Below are 13,785 nucleotides of genomic sequence, written 5' to 3'. Positions count from 1 at the left end.
GTGTGTGAGCTCAAGCTGAAGGATAGGGTGAGCAGAATAGAGAGTGGGATGCAGGTTTGCTCTGGGAATCATGAGCTCAGATGATAATTGAGACCATGGAGATGGATTAGGTTTCTGTTAATGCCAGAGTTTTAACAATCAGCATAAAAGTGCTATATAAAGCTCTCCCCTCCTCTTTATTATAGTCCTTGTAAGATTTATGGAGCACCAACTACAGGGAGAACATTGTATTAGCAGCTGTCAAAGAGAACAAGAGCTTATCATGTACTCGAAGTTGGACAAAATAAATCTGTAGTTTATATTTAAGAGCGACTACAAAGCAACATCCAAATAAGTGCAAATTCATTCACTTAACAAAAACTCATTGTGTCCATTACGTGCAGACACTTTCCTTGACTCCACAGGGTGTGGTTTATCAGAAGGTGACCTGGGTGAGTTTAAAGGCAGATTTTGAAAAGAAAGTAAAAACAGATTACTGAGAGGTTAAGGCACTCTAGGCAAGGATTTAGAGTCACAGAGTTCAGAGAGAGGGTACATAACTTCATTCAACATTCCATAAATATTTATTAAGTACCTATTGTGTTGTAGACACTGGAAATATAGCAGTAAGTAATAGACAAAAATCCCTGCCCTCCTGGAGCTTAATATTCTGGTGGGAGAAAGACAAGAAAGCACAATAAATGTTATATAGCATATTAGAAAATGGTGTTTTGGAAAAAATAAAACAGGAAGAGAGGATTTGGCGGCGGGGGAGGGGAGGGATAGATACAGTATCAAAGATGATCTTTTGGGAATAACTCATTGGAAGGAGATGTTTCTAAGTCTCCTATAATATTTATAAGTGTCAGGAAGATTTATGACTATGTAGTGGACATACGTTCTGTTAGAGGCAGCAAGTGCAAATTCCCCCACAAGAAGCCTGCCTGGCATTTTCAAGAACAGCCAGGAACCTGTGTGTGTGTGTGTGTTTAAGTGAGGAAAGGGGTATTAGGATAGAGTTCAGAGACAAAAGGGGTGAGGGGTGTTACATAATCTAAGGCCATAAGTCTTGGAGATTTTTCCTTTTTCATTAAGTGGGATGGGAGCCACAGGCAGGATGGGAAACTCTAGAGCTGGGAGCAGAGGAGTGAACGTGATCTGACATGGATCCTTCAATTCATCGGGCTGAACTTGGGCCCAACTTTTCACCTCTCTAAATTTGTTTCCTCATCCGTAAAGTATTGGAAAGTATTCATCCTAAGGTTGTTGTGATGATTAAATAAGACGATATGTTCAAAAGATTTAGCAACTACTTGACACAGAGTAGGGACATTCTTTTCCCTCCTGTCTTTCACTTCCTCTCTTCTGTCTCTTCTACTTGGTACCAGGTGCTAGGAGAGAAAGACCAAAATCAGGCTTGCAGGTGACAGCCCACCTAAGGGGTAGGAAGAAAAGGGTGCCCATTGTTTTAAGGACTGTGTTAAGTGACATAGTTGGGATTTAATATAACCGTTTGGGATTTAAATAATAGTTGGGATTATTAGTTGGGATTTAAAATAATCGTTTTATTGTGTTTTACCATGTGGACTAGCGAGACAGAACCGGAAATTCTCAGGTAGTCCTGTTAGATGCAGGTGCTGGTCTCCCAGGCCTCAACCTTGAAAACTCACCCAAACAATTTACTTCTCTAGGTAGTTTATTAGACTCTGGGTTATGCTAGCAGTTTTAATTGTTCTGTTGTTAGACGTGTTAACTCCCTGAACGTTAACTGATTAATCTCAGTCTTCTAATTAATGTTTGAGTGATTCTCCTCAGGTCTAAACTATCAAGGGCACTTCTACTTAAACACAGTTTATCTTCTGTTTGTGCCCTCATGGGCAATAGATACATTTGAGGTCGCTGTTTAGAAAGACCTGCGATGACTTCAAAACATCCATAAACACAAAACAAAAAACAACAAGACAGAACTCCTCCCCGTTGAGATTAATGATGAAAGCCTGTGTCGCGTCCGTTAGGGCTTGGGGATAGGTTCCCAACCCCCAGAGCGTTAAGGCCGGTAATCACCAAGCCATGGTCAGAAAGCCCCTGGGTGGGGAACTCTCTGCCCGACGTCTCCCTAAGTCACCGAAGTCGCCTCCCACATTTGGTGACTGCTGTTTATTTACTTGCAGTAAATGACAGTAAATGAACGTGCACGAGTGCAGCCGACCCCGAAGGGCGGCGGATTTCCCGCGGCTTCTCCCAGGAGACCCGGAGCGGGTGCGGCAGGGTCGCTCCCGAAGTCCCTGGCGTGCGCGCAGCCCAGCGCCCCGAGGCCGGGGTGCGAGTCTGCGGCCGCGAGCTGGGCTCTGCGGCGAGAGTCCGGAGGCGGGCCGCCGCGTGGGTCCCGCGGTCCCTCCTCCCGCCCCGCCGAGGCGCCGCCCAAACCCCCCCCCCCCCCCCCGCTCCGCCGGCCCGGCTCCCCCACTCTTCGCCGCCCGCCACCCGGTTCCCCAGCCAGCCCGGCCCCCGCGCCTCCTCCGCTGGCTCGGCCCGGCCCCCTTCTTCTCCCCGGCGGTGCTCGCAGGCTCGCTCTCTTCCCTCTTCCCACACCACCCTCAGCCGCTCCCTCCCCGCACGCCGGTCTGGAGAGGAATAGAGCGCCGCGCGCATCGATAGCTCTGCCCTCTGCGGCCGCCAGGCCCCGAACTCATCAGTGTGCTCGGAGCTCGATTTCCCTAGGCGGCGGCCGCGGCGGCGGAGGCACAGCGGCGGCGGCGGCGGTGGCGGCGGCGGCGGTGGCGGCTGCCCGGCCAGTACTCCCGGCCCCCGCCATTTCGGACTGGGAGCGAGAGCGGCGCAGGCACTGAAGGCGGCGGCGGGGGCCAGAGGCTCGGCGGCTCCCAGGTGCGGGAGAGAGGTACGGAGCGGACCACCCCTCCTGGGCCCCTGCCCCGGTCCCGACCCTCCTCGCCGGCGCCGGGCGGGGCCGGCGGCGACTGAATGAATTAGGGGTCCCCGGAGGGGCGGGGAGGGGGTGCGGGCGCTGAGCCCCTGCGGGCGAGCGGACCGGGTGGGGGTGTCTGCAGGGGGAGGCGCGGGGACGCGGCTACGAGGGGAATGAGGAATGGGCGGTGCGGGGCTGGGGAGGGTGAGGCTAGAGGCGGCCGCCGCTTGTGCTGCTTCCTGGACGGGGAACCCCTTCCTTCCTCCTCCCCGAGAGCCTCGGCTGGAGGCGGCCGGGGAGAAACTCGCGGGCTGGGCGGGCTGCCCCTCGGGGCGGTCGGGTGCGGTGGAGGTTACTCCAGATGCGCTCCGATCTCCCCTCCCCCTCGTCGTCCTCTCTCTCTTTCTCTCTCTTTTCTCTCTCTCCCTTCGCTCCCGCACCTCTTCCTCCCTTTCCAGCCCTCGTCTCTCTCGGTTACTGCCTTCTCTGCTGCATCTAGCATCCCTAGGACGAAGGTATAAACTTCTCCCCCGAGCGCAACTGGACGGGTAGTGGTCCTTTTCAGTGTGTAGGGGGGTATACGAGTAATAGGAGAGGTCACGTTTTGGGAGAGGCTAGGAAAGTGCTTAGAGACCACTGTTTGTGGTTATTGTGTTTGGAAAAAATGCATCTGCAGCCGAGTTCCTGACTGCTCCCCTCCCCCATGTATGGGCTGTGACATTGCTGTGGCCACAAAGGAGGAGGTGGAGGTAGAGATGGTGGTGGAAGAACAGGTGGCCAACACCCTACAACGTAAAGCCTGTGACTTAGTGAAAAGGAAAAAGTTAATCCCAGAAGGTCTGTTTTGCTTTGTCAAGTTAAAACACACACCGAAAACCCGCAGAGCAGAAGCAGGGCTTTTTCCTTGCTAGTTGAGTGTAGACAGCAATAGCAAAAATTGTACTTAAAGTTTAATTTGCCTGTTCTTGTCCTTTCCCCTGTCTCTTGTCTGTTACCTTTAGCCTTACAAATTTGACCCTCCCATCCCAAGAGTTATTACGGTACTCCTAAATAGCATTTAAACATTTTTTTTTTTTTCAAACTGACTAGCAGAGGAGTTAATTGTAGCAGTCTTCCAGCCAACTGCCTGAAATACTCCTAAGCATGTGCATGCTTTAGCTGAAGTCCTAAGCTAGCCTTCTTAAATTTTGACATTTATCAAAATAAGGGTTAAAACAGAAAAGCATTTTCTTACAATATTCATGTTATGTTTGTAATGGAAAAAAATTACAAAGAAATTACAAAGGGAGAAATTCAATCATCATCTCAGAATCAACCATATGAGTGATGTCACTCTTAAGTGACTAAGGTCCAAAATGCTGACTCGACCATGAGCTAGACTATAGACATCAAATATGGTTGATACCATTATTATTTACTTTGATACTGTAGCCATGGACAGGCATACCTGATTTTAAGAGACCATAGATGAGAGGATAATTCAGTTTTATGAGAAAAGTGGTTTTCTTTTTTCCTTAACTGAATGTTGGGTTCTAGTCCCACTTTACCCCTCCATAGCTATTTTAGCTTTGGGTGAGGGAGCTCTTTCTGGTCTATGATCTTCAGTAAGACTCCTTGGAAACCCAGTTCTCTTCAGTGGATTTAAATATTAGTTGGTTTATAAAATCCAATTCAGGGATTTTTTTTTTTTCCCCAGAAACAACAGCTGCATAAACAGGTAGACCAGAAGGTGTGTGTGTCTCAGAACTCACACAGTTAAGCTGTAATCTCGTATCTGTCCACAGTATCTCTTAGGCTAGCAAACTTTATAGTTGCAAGGACATCTTATACTCTTGAAAATTATTGAAGATCCCTATATGGGATATGTCAGTATGTACCATAATACAAATTAAAACTGAGAATTTAAAAAATTGATTAATTCATTTAAAAATAGAAATAAGCCTATTACTTGATAACATAATAGCATTTTTATGAAAACTTGTTTTTCAAAACAAAAATTAGTGAGAATAGTGGCTTTGTTTTACATTTTTGCTGATCTCTTTAACTATATTGCTTAATAGAAGACATCTGCATATCTGCTTCTGTGTTCATTCTATTGTGATCACATCTGGAAAACTCTACACTTATTAATGAATAAGAGTGGAAAGGGTAAATAACATTGCTGTAGTAATGGTATTATTAGTATTATTGATTTTGGCCTCTTGGACCCCCCCAGGAATGCTCCTGGATTCCTGGACCATAGTTTGATAACTACTGTTCTAGGCTCCCCAAATTGTTTTAGGGGATGGGATAGGCAGGGAGCCAGAGTACATTTTGGTGTGATTCTCCTCATTGTTCCCCATTTCCTATGGCCTCTATTTGGAATAAAAGGTGGGAGCGATCAGGATAAGATACATGCTTGGAGAGGCTCCCAAGGTGGCCTGGCAAATAGGGCTAGGTAGCACAGAATAAGCCAGGGGGCTGTAATGTAATAGTCTTTGATAGGACAGTTGTCTAGCCTGTTCTTTGTGAGAAGACTCAGGAATAGTGTAAGGAGGTAAGGGTTAGTATATTATCATTTGGAAAACCATATTACCTTTCTTTGGGGCGGTGGGGGATGCTATTTGGATTCTTGGTCTTCAGTTAATAGGATACTGCATGCACTGTAGTGTTCATATTTGCACATTCATTAATTTAGAATAACTTATCCTGTAATTATTGTGTACTTACTGCCATTCTTTGTGCAGTTCTGTCCTTATTTTTAGTAATGTGGTTATTGGGGGAAAGAAGGTAAAATTTTAAAAATCACTTTATTTCAAAACATTTGAAACAGCTGATTAAAAAATATTTTCTGTCTTGAGCAGTCAACCTTACAAGTTGCCAGTACTTATTGCAGTTGTTGAGAGACTGTACAAGAAGCAGAGAGTAAGTCGCTGAGAAGTATCCACTTACAGCTTTTCAAAATCCCTCTCATTAAAAGCAGTGCATATCTTTAAATTTTATATAATTATATTTTTTTGGTGCAAAGTGTTTTTTTCAGCACTAACATAGGATTACATATTGTGACAGATGATGAAATCATCCATACTGAATAGTTCAAAATTCTTAAAATTCTCTTAGTTTTTATACACCATTATTTTCCCCAGCAGATATTTTACAGATTGAAATGTTATCAAATCTGCTTTGGTGTCTCAATGTTTATTTCCCCACTACATAGTCCAGCTTTATGTGACCGTCTTTTCTTCACCCCCATCTGACTCTTGTTAACTTCAGGAGAACTACTGTGATGATGCTTTTAAAAAGTTTCCTATAGCTGTTGGCTCTGACAAAGGCACTCAGCATATCCACTTGTAACTCTTAGGGGCCAGAGTCAACTAGGAATACTGTAGAGGTAGCTGTCAACAAGTTTTGTGTGGGTGTATCCACAGGGTATAGACACTTGTACTGAGTGAAGTCATAGCATGTTCCTCTGAGAGCCATTAACTGCTACAGAGCAGCAGACTGGCTGTTCAGATAGAACAACCTGAATATACGATAAAAGAACTTTGTACTTTGAATGCATTTTTCTCAAACGTTGATGGGGGAGTTTGTAAATGAAATGCAGTTCATTACAATACCCATCTGTAGTCAACTGAAGTTTTCCTCCCTGAATTTTGCGAAGCATTTTGGAATAATTTTTTTGTGTAAAGGTGAATTTGTGTTAAAAGGTTTTGATACAGTGGGTTATATTAATTTCATGTTCTAATTTATATTAACCACATGTTCTAATTTAGTCACATTTTCATTATTTTTATTATAAGGCCTGCTGAAAATGACTGAATATAAACTTGTGGTAGTTGGAGCTGGTGGCGTAGGCAAGAGTGCCTTGACGATACAGCTAATTCAGAATCACTTTGTGGATGAGTATGATCCTACAATAGAGGTAAACTTTATTTTAATATTATGCATATTGATTTGTGCAGGCCCATTCTTTGGGTACAAAAAGGAGGTTTCTCTGATCATTTTTTACGACTACCCATTACAAGCAATTATACTGAAAATGATTTTACTAAGTTCTCTGAAATGTACTTGTGTCCCTTGGCTTTATTCTGAAGTTACATATGCAACTAGAGATACGGATAGCCCTTATTCTCACTAGAGTACTAAGATGTATAACATTCGTTCTGTGTTAGTATATGTGTTTTTTGATTGTAAGTGTATTTCAGAGTTTTGTGAGAGGGTAAAAATGTAAATTCACATCTTACCTAGACAGTCATTTAAAAAAATGGTCTTATGGTTGTTGCTTGCTTGTTTGTTTGCTATTTTAATGTCACATTCATAAGTTATAGTTGAATTGTACCAGTAAAATGTAATCATTTGGTGGTTGGTTTGGTTTTTTTTTAAACATTTAATTAGTAGCATTTTCCTGTTTTATTTTCACATTGAAGTAGGGGAGAACCTACAGCTACTTGATACATTTTAAAATCTCATTCTTTGTGTATTTTTATCTCTATCTATATCAGGTGGTATATAATGGTACCACGATCAATCCTTACCTTTGCTTTGCAGCCCTCTTTTAACTTACTCAAATGTTAGAATTTCTTTTATTACAGATTGATTAATGAATAATTTTTAAACTTTTTAAATTTCATAAAAAATTGCCAAAGTAAAGGCCAACAGCAAAATGATAGAATAAAGGCCTGCGAGAGACCTTGAGTGGTCACATAATACTTTCTGCTGCCTTCTGGCAGCACTGTACTTAAATTATCTCAAGCAGATAAGGATTTATTTAATCCTAAAGACCTGCAGGAGGGGATCGCACATCACTGTCCTTGTTAACTCACTTCCAGAATGTAATTATGAACGTATTTTATACATAATCTGAATAACCATATTAACTGTAACATCGGTGGAGATAGAAATAAATACAGCACCTGTCTTTGAAATAGAGGTATGTTGTTAGATTATTTCTTAGACTTCGTTACCCCAGGTTAAGCAGTCCTAATCCCTTAGTTTTTATTTTGGATCTACAGATCATATCATTTTTTTTAATCAGCTCTGAAAAATTTCCCAGAACTTTCTCTGAGTCTCTCTTTGTGGAATCTAAAACAGGTTAAGATGCCCTGTTAAGGGACAATGCTGTATGATGTTTTCAAGAACACTTTGACTGCATTGAGGTAGATTCTGAGGGTACTGGTGGCCATGGCAAGATATTTATGCAATTAGAACTTTGAGGATTGAGTAAACAGCTTCATAAGGTAATATCAAATATTTTGGTACTGCAGGAAAAAAAAAAACACTTATTTGCAAAGATTTGATTTAAACCTAGCCAGCTTTTATTTGGCATGAGTAAAGGGGAAGAGTCTAATTGAAGTGGACCACCTGTACAGTAGTCTTCTATATTTTCTCTTGGCAAGGCAGTTCAGTGCTATATGATGGGTTTTTTTTTTCCCCCTTTGAGGAGGATTAAATAGATCACCCAGTTCGAAAACCAAGGTTACTTGGCATAATCCATTTAAATCAGAAGTAAAAGGAAGTTTTAATAGAATCAGGTTAAACACGGAAGTTTTCTTGGGATTTTGGAAGGTGATTTTAGCAGAAGTGCTCTCCGTTTCTTTGAAAGTCTGAGGGATTCCATTACAGTCAGTTTCCTGTGTGCTATAGGAGATAATGTGATCAGACTTGTTAGGAAGTCTTTCTGTCCAACTTGCTAAAGTACAGTGTGGGTCTAAAATAAAGCCAAAAGTTAATCCTTTATTTTGAGTGAGGGTAGAAAAAGTTTATAAATTCAAACCCCTAGCTCTGATTATGATTTCTGCCAGACCTGACGACTTGACTCTGGGGGAAGCATCAGTTACCTGTGAACTTTGAAACTTAGACATTCCCTCACCAGTGCAGCCATCTGGGAAAAGCTGTCAGAGATCATCTGTTGTCTTCCAAATTACAGTGAGTCTCAGGGAACTGACACATTAAATTCATGGTGTAGTTCAACTGCAAGAAAGACAAGATAATTTAGTAGCTTATTTTAAATAAACAGTGGTTAAGCAAAAATGTTGACTTGATGTTTTTATAAAGAGTTTAAAAAGGAGATGTGGGGATATCACTACTGCTATTAGGTTTTGATTGGTGAATAATGTAGGTCAGAGAGAAAATGAGGGAGCACATAGCCTGCACATTTGGAATTCTCATCAGTTTTCCTGCACTAAAACAAATGGGAAGGAATTTTTTAAAAAAATTAAAGAATATCATTTCTAGTGGTTTAGAATTTATAAAGATTTACCCTAGGAGAGAGATAAGGAAGGTGGTCATTTTTTCTTTCATTTTATGGATAAAAATGGTCTCTGAGAGGTTGTAACTTGCCTGAGAATACTTAGCTAGTAAATAGTGGACTTTTAAGTTTTCTGAGACCAAGTTAAGGGGAATTTCCACCTTGTATATACAACTTTAGAAATGAGAAATTAATCTTTAAGTTAGGAAGATATTTAATAATGGAGGCTGATTCAGATTTATCAATATACCAAAATTTGAACTTACCTTCCTCTCCAGTGGCATCTTAATAGCAGAGGTAGGATATAAAATTAAACAGGTATGATGCATAGATAGAGCATGCTTATATTTGAGGCTGTGCACATGATAATCAACTTCTATTTTGAAACATCTTACTTTTATCTTTTGTGAAGTTCACCAAAGAGTTCCAGAGATAATGAAGTACGTTGTTCATGGTGCAAGAATATTAAAAAGTCAAAGTAATCTCCAAGCACAATACCAGGCTAGAAATAATATATGCTTTTATAGTTTAGAGATCACTTGTTATTAAAACGCATTCTCTGAAATGTGTTTTCCAAGATAAAATTTGGCAGGAGAAAAATCTTGTTTTAAAAAAATATAAGTAGTTACAGACATGGAGATCAGAATGATCATCTGATTGATTAGAAAATAGATATTGTGTATCTACTAGATTTAATATGCTAGTAAAAATAGATACAGAAAGATGTATTTTTTTTCAGGCTCCAATCCATTGACATTTGCATGCTTCTGTTAATGTGACACTTATAATTCAGTCTAAGTATTATGCCCTTCTTCAGTGAGTTTCCTACTCAAGTAAGGATGATGGATTCTTGATTGGATTGATTTGCTCCATCTTTATTGCTCTGAGCTGTGGAGTATTTATTCAAGATTTACCAGTTTCTCTATCTTTTTACTTCTTCATGTTAATTATGGAATTTATTTTACTTGCTGAATAAGGTGTAATAGCTAGAACATTTGTAATATTAAGTCTTGAAGAATGGTGTGAGAAAAGCATTGTATAATGTTGAAAGCCATTATTTTTCTGGTTTCCTGCTTATGTACCAGTAGTTATCAATGAGGGGTCAGTGGCTTTGTTTCCCAGGGGACATTTAGTAATATCTAGAGATTTTTGGTTGTTACAGCTTGTAAAGGGGGACTGCTACTGGCATCTGTGGAGGCAGGGATGCTGTTAAGCTGCCCGCAGTACACAGGACCGCTCCCACAACCAATGAGATGGCCTCAAATGGCAGTAGTGCTGAGGCTGAGACCCTCCTCTGTGTTATATAAAGCTTTAAACATCTCTGTCAACTTCCAAGTCTCTGAATAAGGTTTATGCCAGATACTCTAACACAGCACAGATTTAAACTTTACCTTTTCTAAACTAATAGTATGTTATATGAGCTTATTCTAGCCTTCTGTTAAAACATTGTTTTTAAAATAAGGTACGCAGTAATTTTGTAAATGCATTTCTCAAGGCTTTGGCCAGCTTCCCCCCCCTCCCCACCTTCAAGTGAGTGCCCTCTACTGGTCAATTTATTTGCTTTTATAATAAATAATGAAATACCATGTTTGGGTGTTTTCCTATTTAAACTGTGGGTATAATCAATTTATAAATGTGTAAGTTTTATTTAAAAGTCTGATTTTATATAATTTTTAAAAATCTAAAGTGTCAGTTTTATTCTCTGCTTATATTAAGATTTCTGTGTGGGCTAGTTAGGCCTAACTAATTAAATAGGTAGGTGAATATTTTTAGCTAAGAAAGGAAATGTGGCAGTGAAGGAGAAAATAGGGTGGTTCGGTTGTTAACCCTGATTGAGATTACTTTGAGGAATAAAAAGTGACACTTTGACTCTGAATTTCTTTACATGTACACAGGAGCTATGCTATAGAGCTCAAAGCTTCCTGATGTGCTACATGGGATGTTAGGAAAGGGCCTATGGGAAAGTGGCAAATTGTGACAGTTAACATTGTGTAGATTTTTTTATATAGTACTATAGAATAGTTGTGAACACCTGATTTTTAGAATAAAGTAACACAAAATTCAGGCCCTGTATTTAGGTCAGTCTAAAAGTAAGTATGTACTTAATAATAAGTGCTTATTTAGACCTGAATGTTAAAAATTATCCAACATGTTTTAGTCTTACTTGGATTTTTATGAATACAAAGCTTTACAAACATAGAAATGAAAGTTGGTGGCGGAAATAAGTGAAAGGAAAAAATGTTTTTATGATTTAGCATCTCTAAAGATTCTGGGTTTTTTTTTAAATACTTTTTTTTTTTTAAGATTTTATTTATTTATTTGACAGAGAGAGATCACAAGTAGGCAGAGAGAGAGGGGAAGCAGGCTCTCCACTGAGCAGAGAGCCTGACACGGGGCTTGATCCCAGGACCCAGAGATCATGACCTGAGCCAAAGGCAGAGGCCTAACCCACTGAGCCACCCAGGTGCCCCAAGATTCTAGTTTTAACAACATGACTAATTCCTTAATTTCCTAATAATTAATCAGTGTCCACTCTGTACCATTCAGACTTCCTAGGGGCTGGAGATACATTGAGGAGCAAAAGGGACCAGATTACACTGCCTTCATGAAGCTTACTGCCCTTAGATGTTTTTTGAAGAGCAGTGCTTCTAGACAGGGATCCTAATTCTATTTAATGTAATTTGGAGGCTTTGCGCTTTAGCAGGGGCATTCAATTTCTTGCATCTCCTTTAACTATCTTGTCGCAGAGTGCCTAGGTTTTTTGGAATAGTTACATTATTGTAATCTTAATAAAATAAGAAATGGGTTGTAAAAATAAAATATTTGAGAGAATTAAGTAGGGACACAGTGCTTATGTTAGGTAGTTTTTTAGCTTCTTATTTTGAAAATTTCCAGTCTATGGAAAAGTAGTGAAAAGTAGTACTGTGAATACCTGTTACCCTAAAACAAGTTACATTGATTATTTGGCTAAGGTGATATCTATCACCTTTCTCGTGATGTAAAGATACCTTCTTTTTCTTTAGTACGTACCCTGTGGGGAGATGCTTTGAGACTCTAACTATTCTCTTCTCCAACGTACTTGCACTCAGTGGGATGTAGCATCCACTGATAATTCTTACCAGAATAAATTACTACAATAATGGTTGCAGAATGGTAGGTCATCTTATAACCCTGTCATTACTTCCACACATATTAGTTGACATCTACCATAAATAAGGGCTCTCTCTTTTCTCTTCTCTCTCCTTATTTGTTTTTTTCTTATTTGTATTAGTGTGGACACATGGATTCTTTTTTTTTTTTTTAACATATCCAATTCTATTACTGTAATTTTTAACTTTTTGATCTCAGATTTTTTTTTTAAAGATTTTATTTGTTTATTTGACAGACAGAGATCACAAGTAGTCAGAGAGGCAGGCAGAGAGAGAGGAGGAAGCAGGCTCCCTGAGGAGCACAGAGCCCGATGCGGGGCTCAATCCCAGATCCTGGGATCATGACCTGAGCCGAAGGCAGAGGCTTTAACCCACTGAGCCAACCAGGCACCCCTCAGATTTTTTTTTTTTTTTAAGATTTTATTTATTTATTTGACAGAGAGAGATTGAGATCACAAGTAGGCAGAGAGGCAGGCAGAGAGGGAGGGGGAAGCAGGTTCCCTGCTAAGCAGAGATTCCTGATGCAGGACTGATCCCAGGACCCTGAGATCATGACCTGAGCTGAAGGCAGAGGCTTAACCCACTGAGCCACCCAGGCGCCCCTCAGATTTGTTTTTGGCCAGTGAATCCCTTTCAAACTAGCCTCTGTATCCTTTTGACCTGTCTCCATCAGATTCTGAGCTCTTTCTTATTCTCTGGCACAGTGTGTTCCAGGTTCATATTGTACTTTCCCTGTCTTCACCTGGGATTCAGCCATTTGTCCAAGGAGTCCCAATTCCTTTTAGTGGGGAATGGTATTTAGAAATTAAGACCCAAATGTTAGAGGGGTGCCTGGCTGCCTCCGTGGGTATGATTACTTAAAAAAAAGAGAGACCTAGATGTTAGATATGCTTATTGCTGCTGGGGTGCCCCTGCTTTTAGACCGTTTTCAATGGACAAAACTGAGAAATATATTTTATTTAAAAATCGTGAGTTTCTTCTTCCTCACCATCTTCCATTATCTTTTTCTCCCATGGTGGGAACCCTAGTTCTACCTTGTATACATTTCATTGTTAAGTATCAGACTATGTTGAAATAAAATGATGTCAGTCTTCAGTCCTGGTTCTTGAAGTATTATCTTAACTAATACAGATTAAGTGAATTAACATTAGGTTAGCTTTCATATTTGTGGAATTGGGATTAAACATTTTTCCCCACTGACAAAAGTAGAGATCCTTTCCATTTTCAAAATATTCATAACCACTTAGGAAAACACATAGGAAAAGATTGAGCTCTTTGGGTACATGAGAATTAAGATATCATTAACAAAAATACAGGGAAACTTGGGAAAGTATTTGTATCATATATCCATCAGGAAGCTCTCATATATAAGTTAGAAAAAAGCAAACATCCAAATGAAATAAAAAAGAGGCTAAGGATATAAATAGACAACCTATCCATCAAAAATAAATAAAACAAGTGACATACAAACATATAAAAGATACTTCATTAATACAGAAATGCAA

General features: G+C 40.4%; 1 protein-coding gene across 4 annotated transcripts in view; it reads left to right on the top strand.

Annotated features, from left to right (window-relative positions):
• The first annotated feature begins 2,461 nt into the window (after positions 1-2,461).
• Positions 2,462-13,785, top strand: part of KRAS (KRAS proto-oncogene, GTPase) — a 42,050-nt gene continuing 30,726 nt past the window's right edge. Inside the window, exons 1-2 of one of the 4 annotated variants that reach the window (XM_047740005.1) lie at positions 2,462-2,878; positions 6,685-6,806. In XM_047740005.1, the coding sequence (XP_047595961.1) occupies positions 6,696-6,806 (111 nt within the window). In that variant the 5' untranslated portion in view covers positions 2,462-2,878; positions 6,685-6,695. The remainder of the gene's footprint in view (positions 2,879-6,684; positions 6,807-13,785) is intronic. The other 3 variants (XM_047740003.1, XM_047740002.1, XM_047740004.1) reach the window with 3 other exon arrangements.

This window comes from Lutra lutra, chromosome 8 (genome assembly GCF_902655055.1).
Source record: "Lutra lutra chromosome 8, mLutLut1.2, whole genome shotgun sequence".
Lineage (NCBI taxonomy): Eukaryota > Metazoa > Chordata > Mammalia > Carnivora > Mustelidae > Lutra > Lutra lutra.
The sequence above is the reverse complement of the archived record's forward strand: the minus strand, read 5'-3'. Positions and strand labels throughout refer to the sequence as shown.